This window comes from Leucopleurus acutus, assembly GCF_964270905.1.
Source record: "Leucopleurus acutus genome assembly, chromosome: 14".
Taxonomy (NCBI): Eukaryota; Metazoa; Chordata; class Mammalia; order Artiodactyla; family Delphinidae; genus Leucopleurus; species Leucopleurus acutus.
Window position 1 is genome coordinate 32,381,580 of NC_139156.1, and position 21,637 is coordinate 32,403,216.

The following is a 21,637-nucleotide window of genomic DNA, read 5'->3' on the forward strand; positions in this document are numbered from 1 at the left end:
TCACATCGATCTACCTCATTTCCTGCCAACAAAGGTCAGTTGTTGTTGTTCGGTTGGTTTATTTTTTGGCCATGTCGCGCGGCACGTGTGGTCTTAGTTCCCCAACCAGAGATTGAACCCAGGCCCTCGGCAGTGAAAGCGCATAGTACTAACCTCTGGACCGCCAGGGAATTCCAAAGGTCAGTTTTAACTGACTTATTTTCATGAGTTGTTGGGAGCTACCTACCAAAGGTTAAGAGGCACTTAGTTTTTCTTTTAACTTAGGGAACGTATTTTTATGGGATACTGTAATGAAGCCTGTTTCTTTTTTTAATTTAACTTATTCTTCATCTTCCACTCAAATTATTGTTCTATGGAATGTTTACTTTAACTGGGGTAACTAGAACAGAAGGTGAAACCAGCGCTAGGGGCAGGCTGGCAAATATCTGTAGGATAATTTATTCTAGCTACTGTAAGAAAATTTGAGTCAAACAGGCAATTAATTCTAAGTCTGATCAAAAGATGGTTGGCAATTGCTGTCATCTCCACAAGCATAAAGTAGAAAAAATTACTTACAATTCCAAGGCAAAGAAATACTGGATTCACATAAACGAAAAAGATGTTTTTCCTCAAAATAATCTCTTAGAAAAGAGAAAGCACATTTGCTTAACAACATCTCATTTTATGGGTGCTTTCTCTCTATTAATTTGAACAGCAAAGCACTATTTGAGTGCATTACCCTGAGAAGGTGCATTACCCTGAAACTATCTCAGTCAACACTAGTTTGGAAGGTGACTTTTTTTTTTATAATTTTTAAAAATAAATTTATTTTATTTATTTATTTTTGGCTGCATTGGGTCTTCGTTGCTGCACACAGGCTTTCTCTAGTTGCAGCAAGTGGGGGCTACTCTTTGTTGTGCTGCGCGGGCTTCTCACTGCTATGACTTCTTGTTGCAGAGCATGGGCTCTAGGTGCATCGGCTTCAGTAGTTGTGGCACACGGGCTCACTAGTTGTGGCTTGCGGGCTCTAGAGCACAGGCTCAGTAGTGTGGTGCACGGGCTTGGTTGCTCCGTGGCATGTGGGATCTTCCTGGACCAGGGCTCGAACCCATGTCTCCTGTATTGGCAGGCAGATTCTTAACCACTGCGCCAACAGGGAAGCCCCTGGAAGGTGATTTTTTTTTTAATAGGTTTTTTTGTTGTGGCTTTGTTAAATTGGAGAAGGAAAGGAAGAAAATGGACATAAAGTAACGAAGGATTCCCGGAGGTATAACCATTCAGTTGCAAACTATCATAAAGAGCCTTTTAAACATTACCTTAAAGAACAATACAGGAAGAGATTAGGTTGTAGAGATCATAATTTTATACTTATAGAACAAATAAAAGAAAAAATGTAATGCATCTGGAAACCTGTGGCTTGAGACAAAATTTTAGTAACAAGATAATACACTTAAAAAGCACTATATCTCCTACAACTTTGACGTAAGTGAAGATGATGTGCTCTGGGGTTAAAGACCACAAAAGTGGTCTGAACATACCACTGAACATACTGACATCAAAGATGTATGCAAACAGATCCAAATAAAAAGACACTATTTCTTAATATATTATTATATATGTGAATTGAATATGTAATTAGAAACAAGTAAGTATTTGGTTTTCATCTACATTCCTAAAACTAATACATACGTGTTGGACAAAAAAATTCTTCAGAAAGATAGGTAGATTCCCACTTGGTGGACTGGGTAATTCATACCAACTTTCTTGCTGAAAACAACCTCTGGGATCCCAAAGGGGTAACAAACAAGGTGAGCCTATCGATCATCCCATTATTATGCATGGGGGCAGTTCTGGACATCCAGTGCAGGAAGGGAAAACTTGAAGAAAGCCTGGCTGTTAGTTGGAATGGTCAATGGGGGCCAGAATTTGTGGGCCAGAGTAGCAGAAAAGCACTCCATTGAGAAAGAGCTCCAGAAATCTGCACAGGAGTCCTCTTGAGTCTTTAGCTGAATACCAAACTGCACATGTGTAAGGCGAAACACTACAAGGCTGGGCAAAAGACAACTTCTGGGGAAAGAACAATTACTGTGGATGGTAAGCAAAACAGTTTCCAGAGCTCACCCATGGCTGAGAAGTATTCATATTCCCACCAACCAGAATGGAAAGTCTTCACTGAATACATAGGATATTCAGGAGAGACCTGAATGCTCAGACTCACCTGAAACTATGCAAGTCAGAAGACAATGGAAAAACCTTTAAATTGCTGGAAGAAAAAAAATAACAAAATAATGGGGGAAAAAGCCTGTTGATTTAGGATCCTATACCCAAAAAATATATCTATCTTTGAAAAATAAAAGCACAATAAAAATGTTTTCAGACAAACAAAACCTGAGAGAATCTGTTGTCAGTGGACCTGCTCTATATCTTAAAGGAAATCTTTCAGGCAGAAAGAATACATCATATGAAAACATGAATCTACACAAAGAAATAAAAAGCACCAAATATAGTAAATATGGAAAACATTTTAGAAAAGACATAAATAAGAGACAAAAATATAAAAGTCATTTTTAAAAGGATATCTGACTACTTAAAGCAAAAATAATACCAGTGTATTGAGGGGCTTACAGCACAAAATCAGAAGGGAGAGAAAGGCAGTATACTGTTGTAACGTTATTACATTATGCTCAAAGTGGTATAACATTATTTGAGCATAGATTGTGATAAAGATAAATATCATAAGCCCTACTGCAGCAGTTCTCAACAGTGTCCCAGAGATGGTTTCATGAGGTTTGCGAAGTCAAAACTATAGTCCTAATAGTGCTAATAGTTTGTCAATGTGTTGACATTAGCACTAATTTTGCTAAAGCAATATATATATTTTTTTGTGGTACGCGGGCCTCTCACTGTTGTGGCCTCTCCCGCTGCGGAGCACAGGCTCCGGACGCGCAGGCTCAGCGGCCATGGCTCATGGGCCCAGCCGCTCCGCGGCATGTGGGATCTTCCCGAACCGGGGCACGAACCCGTGTCCCCTACATCGGCAGGCAGACTCTCAACCACTGTGCCACCAGGGAAGCCCCTAAAGCAATATTGAATAAAACTGTTGATGCCCTAGCACAAATCAAGGCAGAGACACCAAACTGTACTACTAATCACTGTGTTCTTCATGACATGCACTCACAGTTTAAAAAAAAAAAGGGGGGGAGGGGGGAAGGGATGGCCAATTTCACTTTTTAAGTGAATTAATAAATACTTCATCCTTTCAGTTTTAATTCTGGGTACAGTAGTAATTGACAAACAATCCCCATAAACAAGAACTCTTTGAGATCCTTCATACGCAGAATCCAAAGCAGTTGTAAAAATAAAACGTTTGAGAACTGTTGGCCAAGAGCAACCACTGAAAAACTAAAACAAAGGTATATTGAATAAGCTAACAGTGGAGATAAAATGGAGTACTAAAAAACTCATTTAATCCAAAAGAGGGCAGGAAATGAGATAAAAAGAAACAAAGACCAGATGGGACAATTTGAAAAGAAGTAGCAAGATAGTAAATTTAAAACAAGTCATACTAATAAATGACACTCCATTTAAAAAGAAGAGAGTATTAGACTGCCTACATAGACCCAAATATAAGCTACATACAAAAAAAACCACTTTAAATATGAAGATGGATAAAAAGTAAATGGATAGAAGAATAAATACCATGTAAACACTAAGTGAAAGCAAGCTTCAGTGGCTAAATTAAAGTTAGACAAAAACTTCATAATAAGAACCATTACCAGGGCAAAAAAGACATTACATTAATGGTAAAAAAGTCAATTCATTTAGAAGACATAAATACGAAGCTTCAAAACAAAAAGAGAAAAAAAAAAGCAAAAGGAGAAATAGCCAAGTAGATTATGGTGGACATTTTATTACTCCTCTCTCAGTAATTCACAGAACAAATAGAAAATCAGCAAAAGTATACAAGATTTGAACAACACTATCATCTAACATGACCTAATTGACATTTACACAACACTAACCCAACATCAGCAGAATATACACATTCTTTTCAAGGACACAAGGAACATTCCCTAAGACAAGCTATATCTAGGACATAAAATAAGTCTCAATATATTGAAAAAGACTAAAATTTCATAATGTATACTGTATGAGCATAATGGAATTAAATTAGAAATTATTTACAGAAACATCTAGGAAAATTCTAAAATATTTGAAAATTAAAACAACACACTTCCAAAGAATCATGACAAAAGAAATAAGAGAGAAAATATTTTGAATCAAATGAAAATGAAAATTCTGAAACTTGTAAAATGCAGCTAAAGCATAGAGGGAAATGTATAGCTTAATCCACATATTAAAAAGATAAAAGGTCTAAAATCAATGATCCACCTTAAAAAACTAGAAAAAACAAATTTGAACCAAGAGAAAAGTAAATAATAAAGACCAAAAATAAATGAGATAGAAACAGAGAAAGAGGTAAAAATCAGTGAAACAAAAGAGGTATACGGTTTTTTTTTTTTTTTTTTGCGGTATGCAGGCCTCTCACTGTTGTGGCCTCTCCTGTTGCGGAGCACAGGCTCTGGACGCGCAGGCCCAGCCGCTCCATGGCATGTGGGATCTTCCCGGACTGGGGCACGAACCCGTGTCCCCTGCATCGGCAGGCGGACTCTCAACCACTGAGCCACCAGGGAAGCCCGAGTATATGCTTTTTTTTTTTTTTTTTTTTTGCGGTATGCGGGCCTTTCACTGTTGTGGCCTCCCCCGTCGCGGAGCACAGGCTCCGGACACGCAGGCTCAGCGGCCATGGCTCACGGGCCCAGCCGCTCCACAGCATGTGGGATCTTCCCGGACCGGGGCACGAACCCATGTGCCCTGCATCGGCAGGCGGACTCTCAACTACTGCGCCACCAGGGAAGCCCCCCGAGGTATACGTTTTTAAAGATCAGTAAAACTGATAACTTCTGGCAAAACTGATCAAGAAAAAAGAAGATACCATTTCTAAAATCAGGAATGTATTGAGAGATAATCTGTATCCATATCACATAACCAGTAGACATTAAAAGGATAAAAACAGAATATTATTAACAATTTTTTCCCAATAAATCCAACAACAGAGGTGAAATGTAAAAATCTCTTAAAAGATGTAAGTTAACCAAGTCTGACTCAAGAAAAAATAGAAAAAAAATAAACTCAAAATGGGTTAAAGACCTAAATGTAAGGCCACACACTATAAAACTCTTAGAGGAAAACATAGGCAGAACACTCTATGACATAAATCACAGCAAGATCCTTTTTGACCCACCTCCTAGAGATATGGAAATAAAAACAAAAATAAACAAATGGGACCTAATAAAACTTAAAAGCTTTTGCACAGGAAGGAAAAGGAAACCATAAACAAGACAAAAAGACTACCCTCAGAATGGGAGAAAATATTTGCAAACAAAGCAACTGACAAAGGATTAATCTCCAAAATATACAAGCAGCCCATGCAGTTCAATATCAAAAAAACAAACAACCCATCCAAAAATGGGCAGAAGCCCTAAATAGACATTTCTCCAAAGACATACAGATGGCCAACAAACACATGAAAAGATGCTCAACATCACTAAACATTAGAGAAATGCAAATCAAAACCACAATGAGGTATCACCTCACACGGGTCAGAATGGCCATCATCAACAAATCTAGAAACAATAAATGCTGGAGAGGGTGTAGAGAAAAGGGAACCCTCCTGCACTGTTGGTGGGAATGTAAATTGACAGCCACTATGGAGGTTCCTTAAAAAACTAAAAGTAGAACTACCATATGACCAAGCAATCGCACTCCTGGGCATATACCCTAAGAAAACCATAATTCAAAAAGATACATGTACCACAATGTTCATTGTGGCACAGTTTACAATAGCCAGGATATGGAAACAACCTAAATGTCCATCGACAGATGAATGGATAAAGAAGATGTGGCACATACACAATGGAACATTACTCAGCCATAAAAAGGAACAAAATTGAGTTACTTGTAGTGAGGTGGATGGACCTAGAGTCTGTCATACAGAGTGAAGTAAATCAGAAAGAGAAAAACAAATACCGTATGCTAACGCAGATATATGGAATCTAAAAAAAGCAGTACGGATGAACCTAGTGGCAGGGCAGGAATAAAGACGCAGATGTAGAGAACAGACTTGAGGATGCAGGGGGGGAATGGGAAGCTGGGACGAAGTGAGAGAGCAGCATTGACATATATACACTACCAAATGTGAAATGGATGGCTAGTGGGCAGATCAACTCGACACTTTGTGATGACCTAGAGGGCTGGGATAGGGAGGGTGGGAAGGAGGCTCAAGAGGGAGGGGATATGGGGATATATGTATACATACAGCTGATTCACTTTGTTCTATAGCAGAAACTAACACAACATTGTAAAGCAATTATACTCCAATCAAGATGTGGGGAAAAAAAGAAAAAATAGAAAATGTCATACCCCTATATCAATTAAAATATTAAATTTATAATTAAAAAGCTATTCAACAATAACAACAAAAGCCCCTGCATACTCGGTTTTTTAAAAATATTTATTTATTTGGCTACACCAGGTCTTAGTTGTGGCAGGCAGGAGCTTCGTTGTAGCATGCAGTATCTTTTTTTTTTTAGGTGCAGCACGCGGGATCTTCAGGATTTTCATTGCAGCATGCGGGATCTACTTCCCTGATCAGGGATCGAAATTGGGCCCCCTGCATTAGGAGCGTGGAGTCTTAACCACTGGACCACCAGGGAAGTCTCCCCTGCATACCTGGTTTATGTCAGTAATTCTCAATTGGCGTAGACTTTGGCCCCAGGGAATATGTGGCAACATCTAGAGACATTTTTGGTTGCCACAACTGTGAGGGGATGCTACTGGCATCTACTGGGCAGAGGACAGGGATGCTGCTAAATCCTTCACTGCACAGGAAAAGCCCCCAAGAACAAAAATTACAAGACCTAAAATATCAATAGCACTGAGGTTGAGAAATCTTGGCTTAGATAATTTCACTGTCACGTTTCATCAAACATTTAAGGAAGAAAAAATACTAATTCTACACAAATTCTTTTAGAATGGAGACGAAGAAAAAAACTCTCAATTCATTCAATGATTTCAGCATTATCCCAATACCAAAATCAGACAAAGATATTAAAAGAAAATTACAGACCATTATCTCAAATGAAAATGGAAGCAAAAATCCTTAACAAAGTATTAGCATTTCAACTTCTGTTTTCTGCTCCAGACGTAAGAAGCTTAAAAGCTGCCAACCCACTCCAATAAGTAAAAAGCTGAACAAACTAAAAAAATCAACAACTCTTCTTAGATTCCTCAGAGAAATGAGGTCACAGGGCAAACTGCTGCCCCAAAATTAGAGAAATAGGTGGATATAGAGAATCACAACTTACCAGAGCAGAAACCTATGAAGAAACCTCTGTGGGAATCAATGCCAGGGTAGGAAAACCTGAACTGTAACTGACAAATTGCTAGAGGCTCAATGTCGACAGGTCTGAGCGCTAAGACTCCAAGAGATCCCAGACCCACATACTTTTTGCAAGTTTTACCTCCAGGAACTCTATCAGGTACTCACAGTGTATGTCAGAGAAAAATCTCCTTGTGCTTCCAGCAGTAGGAGGGGAAAAGGAACTTTTTTAAAAAAAGATTTAATTTTATTTATTTTTGGCTGCGTTGGGTTTTCATTGCTGCGTGTGGGCTTTCTCTAGTTGCAGCAAGCAACTAGAGAGAAAATGGAGCAGAAACATATTTGAAGGAATGATAACCAGGAATTTCTATACATTAATGTCAACACCAAACCACAGATCATGAAGTTCAGAACACAAAATTTGGCAGGAAACATGCCCAAATAACTATATGTAGGCATAACATATTTAAACTGCAGAAAATCAAAGATTGAAAAAAAAATCTTGAAAGAAGCCAGAGGTGAAAAAAATTCCTTCCCTATACAAAAGCAAAGATAACAAGTACGTTCAACTTCTCAGAAACCATACAAGCAAAGAGAGAGTACAGAGAAATATTTAAAGTGTTGAGAGAAAAAATGCAAAACCCTCAAATTCTGTACCCTATGAAATTATCCTTCAAAAAAAAGAAGAAAAAAAGACTTTTCTAAACAAACAAAAAATTGAGAGAATTTATTGCCAACAGATCTGCCGTGCAAGATCTATTAAAAGAAGCTCTTCAGAGAGAGGGAAAATGACACGTCAGAAACTTTTACCTACATCTAGAAAGAAAGAGCATCAGAAAGAAATACATGAAGGTAAAATAAAAATTTTATTTTTATTATTCTTAACTGATCCAGCAGATAAGTTTGTTCAAAATAATAATGATATATTCAGTTACATATGTGTGTGTCTGTGTGTGTGTGTGTGAGAGCATGCTCATGTATAAGTGAAATGAATGACAGCAAAGACACAAGGGATGGAAGGAAGGAATTAGGAATATTTTGTTATTATAAAGTACTTACACTACACATGAAGTGGTAAATGTTATTTTAAAGTGGGCTTAGATTAGCTGTAAATGCATATTACAAACTCTAGGATGGAGGGAGGAAGGGAAAGGAGAGAGGGAGAGGGAAAGCAGACACAAACTACAAATATCATAAATGAAAGAGGGGACCTCACTACAGATCTGATGTACGTTAAAGTAATATTATGAACAATCAGATGCCCATAAATTTGATAACTTAGATGAAATGGATAAATTCCTTAAAGACACAATCTGTTAAAACTCAGAGAAGAAAGAGACAATCTGAACAGTCCTGTTATCTATTTAAAAAATTGAATCAACAATTATACCCCCAATAAAGCTGGAAAAAATGAAAGGAAGAAGGGAGAAAGGGAGGGAGAGAAGGAGGGAAGGAAGAAGGGAAAGAAGGAAGGAGGAAAGGAATTGTGTTGATGATTAATTACCTTCCAAAAGAGAAAGCAGTTTGGCTCAGATGGCTTCACCAGCAAATTTTAAGAAACATTTAAGGAAGAAATTATACCAATTCCCTATGATCTCCTCCAGAAGACAGAAGCAGAGGAATACTTCCTAATTTAATCAATGAAGCCAGCATTACCCTAATATTAAAACAGGCAAAGACATTAAAAGAAAACTACAGAACAATACCTCTCAGAAACATAGCTGCTAACATCCTCAATGAAATATTTGCAAATCGAATGGATTATAAACCATGACCAAGTGGGATTTATCCCATGTCTGCAAGGCTGGCTCAACATCTGACAATTAATTAATGTAATCCATCACATCAATAAGCTAAGAAAGAAAAATCACAAGACCATATCAATACAGAAAAAGCATTTGACAAAATTCAACTCATTCATGACAAAAACCCTCATTAAAGAAGGAATATAGGGGTACTTCTCAACTTGATAAAGAACATCTACAAAAAACCTATAGCTAATATTATATCTAATGGTGAGAAACTCTAAGTTTTCTAAGATCAGGAACAAGGCAAGGATGTCCCCTCCCACCACTGCTTGTCAACATTGTATGGGAAGTCCTAGCTAATGCAACAAGACAAGGAAACACAAGGTATACTGATTGGAAAAGAAAACAATAAAACTGTTTTTGTTTTCAGATGCCATGGCTTGTCTGTGTAGAAAATCTGAAAGAACAGTCAAAAAAACTCCTGTAACTAATAAGCAATTACAGCAACGTTGCAGGATATTAGGAAAGTCAATTGCTTTCCTACATACCAGCTATAAAAAATGGAATTTGAAATTTAAAACACATTAATATTTCCATTAGCATCCCCCAAAATGAAATACTTAGATACAAATCTGACAAAATATATACAATATCTACATGAGGAAAATTACAAAACTCAGATAAAAGATACCAAAGAAGAACTAACTAAAGGAAGAGACAGTCCATGTTCATGGATAGGAAGAGTCAGTATTACCAAGATGTCAGTTCTTCCAAACTTGATCTACAAATTTAACACAATCCCAATCAAAATCCCAGCAAGTAACTTTGTGGATATTGACAAAGTGATTCTAAAGTTTATATGTAGAGGCAAAAGACCCAGAATAGCAAACTCAGTATTGAAGAAGAAGAATAAAGTTGGAGGACTGACACTACCCGACTTCAAGACTTACTGTAAAGCTACAGTAATCAATACAGGGCAGTGTTGACAAAATACTAGACAAAGAAGTCAATGGAACAGAACAGACAGCCCAGAAACAGTTCCACATAAACACAGTCAATTGATCTTTGACAAAGAAGCAGAGGCAATAAAATGGAGCAAAGGTAATCTTTTCAACAAATGGCGTGGAGCAAGTGGACATCCACATGCAAAAAAATGGATCTAGACATAGAACTTACACTCTTCACAGATATTAACTCAAAATGGATTATAGACCTAAATGTAAAACAAAAAAACTATAAAACTATAGAAGACAGGAGAAAACCTAGATTACTTTTGGTATGGTGATGACTTTATTTAGATACAACACCAAAGGCACAATCCATGAAAGAAATAATTGAGAAGCAGGGCTTGATAAAAATTAAAAACCTCTACTCTGTGAAAGACACTGTCAAGAGAATGAGAAGACCAGATATGGACTGGGAGGAAATATTTGCAAAAGATACATCTGATAAAGGACTGTTATACTAAATATACAAAGAACTCTTAAAACTCTATTGAGTTCTGTTTTTATTATTATAAGAAAATGAATGATCCAATTAAAAATGGCAAAAGATCAGAAAAGACATCTCAGTAAATAACATACACAGATGACAAGTAAACATATGAAAATATGTTCTAATTCATGTTCATTCAGAATTGCAAATTAAAACAATCAGATATGACTACACACCTATTAAAATGGTCAAAATTCAAAACACTGACAGCACCAAATACTGGTGAAGATGTGGAACAACAGGAATGCTCATTCATCGCTGGTGGGAATGCAAAATGGTACAGTCACTTTGGAAGACAGTTTGGCTGTTTCTTACAAAATTAAAATACCATATGATTCAGCAACCAGCCTCCTTGGTATTTACCCAAAAGAAATGAAAACTTACACCCACAAAAATACTTACACACAAATGTTTATAGCAGCTTTATTCACTGTTGATAAAACTTGGAAGTAACCAAGATGTACTTCAAATTGTTTTCTACATATGATGTTTCAAATATACATCCAGCACCCAAGCAAAGGTAACCAGGCACACACAGAGATAAAATAGCATCTGCTAACAAAAACTAGCAGAATCAATATTCAATATAAACAGACCTATAGAATTTCCAGACATTGGAATTATCAGACACAGGCTATAAAAACTATACTTACTATGTTTAAGGAGATAAAGGCCAAGCTTGAAATTTCAGCAGGGAACTGTAAACTGCAAAAAGTGATATAGCAGATTTGAAAAAGAAACAACCAGAAACACAAGAATTGAAAAACACAAAACTGACATTAAGAACTCAAGGTAAAGAGCTGAGGGATCTGTATTTTTAACACATTCCCTACATAATCCACTATGTTTGAGAACCAGAATCATAGACTACTACAATAAATCTTAATGTCCTTGTTTGCAAACCCACTCTTTTCTAATTTAACTTCTACAATGCCTCCAGAATTTTTCCAGTATATGAATTTGATGCCTCAGTGCCTTATTTAAAAGTATTTTGGTTAAAACCCAACTTTCTAACCTTGTGGCTAAGGACCTTCACCATCTACCCTACTTCCCTGAAATACTGACCTAAAATTGAGCTAAACAAGTCTGGTGCATTCCTGCTTGTTCATTCAATTTTCTCTATCTGGAATGTCTTTCCCCATCTTGTCTACCTGGTGAACTCCTACTAGTATACTTCATAACACAGAAACTGCACGTCATCCTGAGCAGAATTAATCACTCTTTCATCTCTACTCTCATACTTTGGTTCACAACTGTATTACAGCACTCACTACACTATATTAAAACCATATATGAACCTTCCCCCTCCTTCCTACAGTTATGCTAGAATAACTGAAAGGCTAGGACTTATATTTATCTATTTCCCAAGAACCTGAACCATGCTCATGGTATTATACACAGTCAATGTATGTTGCATAAATTACACATTCATTGAAATGAAAGCCAGACAATCTTCGAGAAGAATCTAGGATCAATTAAAGAATTTTGTCCTTCAAGTTCTACTAGAGAAAAGGTTTAGAGCTTGCTAACACGAGGTCACAGAGTAAGTTGGTCACAGAATGGTATCCTACCACATTCTGATGGCTTGGGCTCTGTATCTAAAGGGATTCACCAGAAAGAAGGTGTACTAGGAGGGAATATGAGAAAAGATCAGTCTATCGGTTCAAACGGAGGGTGGCAGGAGTCTTTGAACAGCTTCTTGAAGTAAAATATGGAGTCTTGGGAGAAGAAAGAATAGAATAGGAGCTTCTCTTTTAAAGACAATGTAAAAGCCAAAATAGCCTGATGTGTATACAGAGTGACTCAACTTTTGAGTTTCGGTGGACAGTGAGAACACTCTTCCTAAAGGGGTTAGTGCTTTATTCTTTTTGTTTTCTTTACCTAATTTAACCTTCTTTCTTAAGGCTCACACTTCTCCCCTCTCCCCGAAGCACAGGCCCAAAGCTGTTATAAAGCCCTCTCTCAATCTCCAGACCACACAAATTAACATTTATGAAATAAATTTATTCATACATAGGAAAGACATAATAATTTATCATTAACTATAAATAAGGAACACACATGCGGCTAGGAAGGTAATTATTCACTATCTTTTCAAGGTGACAATACCTTAGGTAAATAAAGGTGAAAAAACATGCAAGTGTGTTAACAGTTTTAAGGACTTATCAAAAACAAATTCTGAACATAGTCCAGCCCCTCCACAATTTAACAATGAAGGAAGTAGCTCATTTATTGCAGTGCTCACTCAAATTTTACACCAAAGGTATCCATATTTAAGCATAACTAAAACCAACAAACTGTTTTCAAGTATCCTAATGCTACATACAACAATAAAGTTAGTAACCAGAAAATTAAGCTCTACACTTGCAAAGTGTTATATATTTACTGCTCACAAAGCACGTGTATTCTAGTCCTTTCCACAGCGCTATTGTTCCTGAAGTTAACAATTCAAAATCAAAGGCTTAATTGAGCAGCGTGACCTATCCTACTTCTGGACAATTTGAAATACTCAGATTAAGAAATCAGTTAGTGCCTTAAAACTTTTTTCCTTGCCTGCCAAAAGATATCTGAAAGTGATTCAACCACGCAACTAAAACATCACTCAGAAAGACGAGTGATGAAAAACATGAAATACCATCTAAGTACTCCAATCTAATTTCCTCATAATGAAAAAGATGCCAATATAAAAACAGTGCCAAACAAAAAAATCACTTTCTACTGAAAGACTGTCAGTTTGACATAAATAGAGTATACTCAATCTAGTATGCAATCATGTTACAATTATACATAACATGGTGCATTTGAAATAATTCTCACTTGCAGTTTGGAGGTCATAAGACAAACTATGTAGCTGTATTCCAACTTCAGCCTATTAATTTAGAAAAACCAAAAACTTAGGTCAATTGAACTACAATATAACTGAAATACTATTTATAATTAATAGATGCAATTTTTAACATGGCTCACCAACTGGTTCAAATGGCCACAAGCAGGAATTTCACACCTGCAAGAGAACACATGTGATAATCCTCATAAAATAATATTATGAATATTCATGTGATTTGGGAATTTACTGTCAAGTTAAATGCCAAACTTGAGTCGGTCTGACTTTGTTATTACCCTAAAATGATGTTTATGTTTCTTTACTGTTAACATGGAAAGCACTAAAACTGATCAGACCTTTAATAAAATTTACAAGAATAAAACTTTAAAAAATATTTAACCTACAAGTATCTTTCACTTTTGGACTTCATATATCTCTGAAAAATCTATAGGTACAAAACACATAAAGTAAGGCAAAAAAAAATTTATATATAGTAATATTTTGTTCGTGAAAAAAAATAACACCATATATGTAAAAATATACACACATGAAAATAATTGTGTTTTCCATACAAAAATTGAATTTTAAAAGGCCTAAAAATATGAAGGGAAAGTAAAATGAGACATATCGCCCTATAATGTTTTATATTTTATAGAGAACATAATCGTGTTATTTGTGCAATTAACAATAGAGGAAAAAGATGGTAAGTCAAACACTACTTTACTCTATAGTTTGGTTTATAATCTTATAGGTGTCTTTCTACTAGAAAAAAATTCTGGCTCCCAAACATATACTCATCCTTAAAAATATGGCAACTCCTTTCTGAATATTTGCTTAATAAAATAATTATCCTATAAAATACTACTACTACTCTAATATTCTAACAAATTTTACTGTTTTGTCATTCAATAAGCAAGTGAGGCATCTTTAGGAAGGTCAAAGGAATCTATTTTTTCCTTAGTACTTCTAGCACTGCCTTACTGTTTCAGGCAGTTTTACACTGGAATACTAGCTATCTTCATTTTCTATAGCCTTAACAGCTTAAGACCTTATCCTAAAACATGACAGATGTGTCTTAACACTCTTCACGGCTTTACTCTTAACATCATTTTAAATTTCTCATTCCAAACATATAACACACATTTGAAAGGGGTAGATAGATGGTCAAGGATCTCAAATGTAGTTTTTTTTTTCTTTTTTTTTTTTTTTACAGGCGCACCACGTTTTATTGCGCTTCACGTTTTTTTTAAGTAATTTTTTTAAATATTTATTTTTTGGCTGTGTCAGGTCTTAGTTGTGGCATGCAGGATCTTTCACACTGCATGGGCTCTGTAGTTGTGGCACACGGGCTTAGTTGCCCTGCGGCATGTGGGAACTTAGCTCCCCAACCAGGGATCGAACTAGGTGTCCCCTGCATTGCAAGATGGATTCTTAACCACTGGACCACCAGGGGAGTCCCTCAAATGTAGTTTTATATTGATAATATTTTACAGAGTTTAGAAATCAGGGCTGTAAAAAAATGTTTTCAAGTGGGAACAGAGACAGAAAGTTATAACTTTACCATTACCAATAAAAGAAAATCATGCCCACTTTTTTTTTTTTTTTTTGCGGTACGCGGGCCTCTCACTGTTGTGGCCTCTCCCGTTGTGAAGCTCAGGCTCCGGACGCGCAGGCTCAGCGGCCATGGCTCACGGACCCAGCCGCTCCGCGGCATGTGGGATCTTCCCAGACTGGGGCACGAACCTGTGTCCCCTGCATCAGCAGGCGGACTCTCAACCACTGCACCACCAGGGAAGCCCAATCATGCCCACTTTTAAAATGACAATTGCAGTGAAGAGAACAGCAAAGTGAGACAAATGTGGAGTAGAGGACACAAACAGTAGGGAAAGAGAAAGCAGAAAAGGAGAGGCAGAAACATATTCCATCACATGGTGAAAGAGATACATATTTTTGAACGTGGAAAACGGTCAGAGGAACAAGGACTTCGCTATCCATCACAGCCCCCCCAAAACAAACAGAACCATGAAAAAGGCACCAAAATACACATTAGCACCTATACACAAATGGAAAACTCAAAAATTAAAAGAAGCAGCTGGGAGAAATCATCATGTGTAAAAGGCCAGAAAAGGGACAGAGGATAGAAACTGCATTTCAACTCACTCCTTCTTCCCATATGAAAATAAGAGTCGTTTTTTCCTGACCACTAATCAAATTTTCAAACAACATATATATAAAAAGGAGAGAGGAGGTGAGGCCTTGGCTTTCCAAAATGAAAACAGCACATTAAAGGCACAGACATATTGGTAAACAGATAATTATCCACTAGTAACTTATTTAGAGATCTATGGTAAGAAAATATCACAGAATATTAGTTTACATAAAGATATTAAAGTATATGCACAAGCATATTTCAGGTAAACTATCATAAAGTCAAGAATACAAACCTTCAATAGCAAGACCACTGTTTTTGCCTCTAGAGGGCAAACTTGGTCTTCTGAAAGACTTCACGAAAAAAGAGTTAATGTCCAGATAGCAAAGATTCCCAAACTTTCTTGGATTAACAGTAACCTTAGTGTCTCAGTAATTTTTTCTTGGTGCCCCCTAAACCAACAGAAATCCTTAAACATTCTGTTTAATAAGTAGTTATGTCCAACAATTAAGTAAAGATTTATGTCCTAGCACTTAGTAACCACTTGAAAAAATAGTACACATAAATTAAAAGAAAAACATTTTATTGCATTCTTAAATAACCACAATTAATTACTAATTGGGCATGTGTGCCTTTTGTGCACTGTACAATTTCACAAACCTTGAAATCAGATTGGACACCATCACCTTCATTTCCTGTTCCACACTGATTTTTGCACAGTATCTGATTTTTATCATAGCAAACTAGGAAAAACCAGATTCACAAGGATACGATGCCACAGAAAATAATACATTGCCATTTAATGTTGAAATTGTGTACTACCTCAAGCTATCAGTCTGCACCATATCCAGCAGATGTGTAGCATCACTGAGTTTGCCATGGTTCCCCCCTGCGTTAGCTGCAGCACACGGGGTGCCCTAGGCACACAGCTTGGGAATCACAGCACTACAGTTTTAAGTCTCAGCAACATATAAACTGGTCACTATTTTAATTACTTGTAAATAAAATTAACTATAACAAATGCTTTTAAAGATCTAAAAATTATGCTCTTATTTACTTGGGAAACCTGTTTTTCTTTTGAGCAATAAAAAGAACACTAGTAAATACTTAAAGGAAAGTATTTTTTCCAGTTTGAATGATGATTATTGCTTTAATGTGATTATTTTTATAAATGCTGGATGTGCTAAATTTGATAAATTACAACTGGAAGGAGAGAAATAGGAAATTTATTATAATATCTCCTGAGAAACAGCTTCTCTAAAATTAAAAATGCTATAAATTGATACAGTCTCACTGCATTCCAGTCTCACTTATCTCCTAGTACTGAGAAGCACAAGCTCAGGAGTCAAACAAGATCTGAAATTCTTAAGAACTCAAGAATATGGATATTAAAACAGATAACAGAAGAACTGGCTCCTAAATTACTAGAAACAGACTATTCACCCGCCCTCTCACAAAGTCCTTGGTTAAGACAGAAAACCAGAAAAGTGACCAAGGAAAGAGTTCGACCTCAAAATCTACTCGGTTTTCACTTTATGCTGCTTTATCAGTTCACAACTACCCATTATCCATAAAATCTGTGCCGCTGGCAAATGCTACCATGTTCGGCTAGAAGTCAAAGTCTGTGGTGACAATGGTTTGCTAAGGAAAAAAAAAAGCTATCCAAGGAATAACTAGGAAACAAAATCAATGTTCTATGACTGTAAAGAATTTTCACAACCATAAAAGATAACTGAAAATATGTCATGCTTTAAAAAAAAGTTAAAGTTACTACAAATATCTATAGTCCCAAAATTTTACATGTTAAAAAGAAAAAGGAATGAAAATAGAATATGGTTAATTATCTAGAAAAGAATATCTGAAAAGCAAGACAAACCACATGGCTACATTAGTACTTACCTGCTGAATGATTTTGGAAGTTTTCTGAAGATTCTCTCTGGGAGGGACTTTACCAAATAATTTCCAACCAGGAGCACTATGTACAACTGACTTGAGTTCCTTTGTCCTTTTCGGAAAAAGGTTTCTGAAACACAGAAAAGTTACATGAATTGTGTTTCTGGTAACCAGGGAACTACTTAATAATAATTTTTAAAGTACGCTTATCCTCAAGACAAATACAAAATACTTTTAAATAAAATTATTTCTACTACTTATACTACTGACTATTAGACTAACAAGACTCACTTAAGACTACCTGGCTTATAAAGAAATATTAGAAGAATCATCAACAGAGATATTAGAGAGATAAACAAATTGGGAGAAAAATGACAGCTGTAAATAAAATGTAAATATTTGCTTTGAGTTAGCTACAAAATGTACTAGAATTGACTATACATATACTTGACAATAAAAGCCAAGAATCTGAGAACAAAAAAGTTAAAGAGAACTTATATAAAACAGGTAAAGGATTAAGTAATACCATCTTTGGGGAAAATACTATTTAATTATTCTCAGCAATAATTTGTTATTGCTTGAAATAAAAGGGTATCTACTGAGCCTCTATTCCTATAATATATGTATATGCAAGTTGTTTTTCCTAGGACAGGTATGCACAAGAAAAGCTTATTGAAAAAGCGTCAATATGTAACCTAGTAAGAAACTATCTCTCACTGAAAATCTAAAAAAAGAATCTGCACAAGGATCAAGGATTTTACCTATTATCTCCATTCCCTTACCAACCAAATTAAGTATCTATTGCACATGTAAGCAGGAATGATATTCAAAATATGTATACATCAATACAGCATGCCAGGGCACCATGAACCAATCAGAAAGGTACAATGAATCCAACTGAATATAAAGCCTTCATATAAGGTGTGATATAAATATTCATTAAGAAAATTTAAAATTTTCACATACAGTTACAAACAGTCACAAAGTATTTGAAAGCCCAAATAACTCAGGCTTTCAAAATATCATATAAATATATCTGTTCTTAAAAGTACATTATTGTGATAAGAGGGGGTAAGTTTTTAATGCATAACGTTAAGGCTGTTCTTCAAGTTTAGAAAGGTATCAACAGACTCCTACAAAAGAATATGGGTTAATCAATAATAAGTTAAAGAAACACTCTCACTTCCTTGGGTGTGCAATGGAAGTGAACTGATGACAATTCAGAGTAATATCTGCTTAGGATACTCTAGAGGTTTCATCTCTGAGACCACATATAGCGACTCAATTCTCTATTCTATAAGATCTCTAAGTTGGAGGTTTTCAATAATGATTATACTGAGGACTGGTATATTTATAGTAAAATTTCAAGCCTCAAATGATGGCCTATTAATTTAAACACTATTTGATATCTTATGTGCTGCTCATCAGTTTATTGCCTTATAGCTCTATATTCACCTTGCAGTATATGCTCTGTGACAACATGGAATTCCTTTGAGCATTTCTCCTTTCAAAATAAACATGAGGCTGTTAAGCTTACTCGATAGAGGGCACTGAAGGGACACCACAGAAGAAAGGGGCTCTGCTCTCCTGTGGCTTCCAGCTGATGCAGAGTGGGTCAGTGGTTTGGGTATGAGGATACCCAGTAGAACTCTGCTCAGTCACATGCCCAGAACATTAAGTGCCTGAGCAAACTTACAGCCTCAGCAACTCAACCTGCAGACGGCTTTCCTGAAGTCTTATTAACATGTAAACTGGCACCCAAAGGCTTCCTGCCAGCACTGATGCACCAATTCCCTCTGTAGGCCCCACACAGCTCACTTGTACTCCCCAGACAGTTCTCATCAAGCCATGCTTCCTCCACAAGCCTCTATATGGCCTGCCTACACACCAAAGCTTTGCCATCCAACCATGCTAAACACAGGAGAAAAACTTTGTCACCATGGTTTATGCAAAGGATTCTTGAATGTGACATTGAGCTTAAATCTAAACATCTGCACTTCAAAAGACATCATTGATGCAAAATAAAGCAGTAGAAAGATCTAGAATTCAATCCCTCCACCAAAGTAAAAACTGAGACGGAAAGAGCAATTGGAATCAACCATTTTAGAGCTACAGAACCTTATCAGACACTTAAAACAACCAAGAGAGTGTGTGAAAGGAGAGGCTGTTGATCTTTCTTAAGTTAACAGCATGTGTGAACCAACTACCATCCCCCATTCCTCAGCTCCTCCCTCCTGTAGTTGTGGGGATAGCAGCCCACTGGCTCCAGGAGCAATAGTTTCTGGAACAGGCAGCAGCAGCTTCCATTGGTGGTATCTATCAGAATATTAAAAGAGAACTCTTTTTGTCCCTTTTTTTGATCCAGACATTTAAGGAAATCTTTGTCAGGTCACCAGCTAACTGCAGCAATAAGAGAACAGAAACTTGCAACCACACACAAAAAGGATTACACACTTTGCAAAAACAGTTTAGAAATAACTCAAACAGATGACTCCAGCCCTTAGTGAGCAAAAATCAGCAATCACTAAAGTGAGAGAACAGATTTACATAGTTACCACATTATAATACTTAGAATGTCTAGGTCTCAACAAAAAAATTACAATACATAGTAAGAAAGAGCAAAGTATGGACAATTCACAGGAAGAAGAATTTGGCAAAAACCATTCCTGAGGAAGCTGAGACAATGAGATTACTAGTCTAAGATGTTAAATCAACTGTCATAAATATTCTTGATGAGCTGAAGGAAACCATGGACAAAGAACTAAAGGAAATCAAGGGGGGAAATGTAGAACAAAATGAGAATATCATTAAAGAGACAGAATTATACAAAGGAACCAAACAGAAATTCTGGAGCTGAAAAGTAGAATAAAATTAAAAATTCACTATAGCAAACATGAAGGTAAGACAACTGAACTTACTGAACTTATCAATTATTCCTAATTGAATTCAGGAGCACAAAGAAAAAAGAATGAATAAAAATGAGCAGAGTCATATACTATAAGAGTGCCAGAAGCAGAAGAGAAAAACAAAGGGGCAGAAAAAATTTTGAAGAAATAATGGCTAAAAACTTCTCAAATATGATGAAAGATACAAATCTACACAACCAAGAAGCTCAACAAACTCCAAGCAGAATAAACTCAAGGAGCTATACTCTGAGACACATTATGGTCAAACTATCAAAAGACAAAGGGAGAATTCTGAAAGCATCAAGAGAGAAGCAACTATCAAAAACAAGGTATCCTCAATAAGATTAACACCCGATTTCTTATCAGACACCATGGGAGTCAGAAGGTGTCAGGCTGACATAATTTAAAGTTCTGAAAGGAAAAAAAACTATCAACTGTGAATTCTATATGCAGCAAATCTATCCTTCAAGAATGAAGGAGAGGGTTTCCCTGGTGGTGCAGTGGTTGAGAGTCTGCCTGCTGATGCGGGGGACGCGGGTTCGTGCCCCAGTCTGGGAGGATCCCACATGCCGTGGAGCAGCTGGGCCCGTGGGCCATGGCCACTGAGCCTGCGTGTCTGGAGCCTGTGCTCCGCAACGGGAGAGGCCACAGCAGTGAGAAGCCCACGTACCACAAAAAAAAAAAAAAAAAAAGAATGAAGGAGAATGAGGATATTTCTAGATAAACAAAAGTTAAGGGAGTTCATTCTTAACAGATCTGTCCTACAAGAAATGTTAGGAGTTCTTCAGAGTGAAATGAAAAGTCAAAGCCATAAGAAGAAATAACATTGGTAAAATTAACTACATAGGTAAATGTCAAAGCCAGTATTATTGTACTTTTTTGTCTGTAACTCCACATTTTTCCTATGTGATTTAAGAGGTAAATGAATAAAATAACCTTTACAAATTTATGTTGTTGGGCACACAATGTATAAACATGTAATCTCTGACAATAACAATATAAAGGAGAAGGAACAGAGATGTACAGTAGCATACTGTTTGTACACTAATGAAACTAGCTTATATGCTAATGAAATGAATTTGGTATCATTCAAACTAGGTTGTCTTAAGTTTAAGATGCTAATTGTAATCCCTAAAGTTACCACTAATAACTTCAAAATATACATAAAAGAAGGGAATCAAAATGGTATACTAAAAAGACTCA

General features: G+C 36.4%; 1 protein-coding gene across 1 annotated transcript in view; it reads right to left on the minus strand.

Annotated features, from left to right (window-relative positions):
- The window catches only part of TBC1D12 (TBC1 domain family member 12), a 96,396-nt gene that overhangs the window by 30,263 nt on the left and 44,496 nt on the right, over positions 1 to 21,637 (minus strand). The window contains exon 2 of the mRNA XM_082854134.1: positions 17,535 to 17,658. Within this exon, the coding sequence (XP_082710260.1) occupies positions 17,535 to 17,658 (124 nt within the window). The remainder of the gene's footprint in view (positions 1 to 17,534; positions 17,659 to 21,637) is intronic.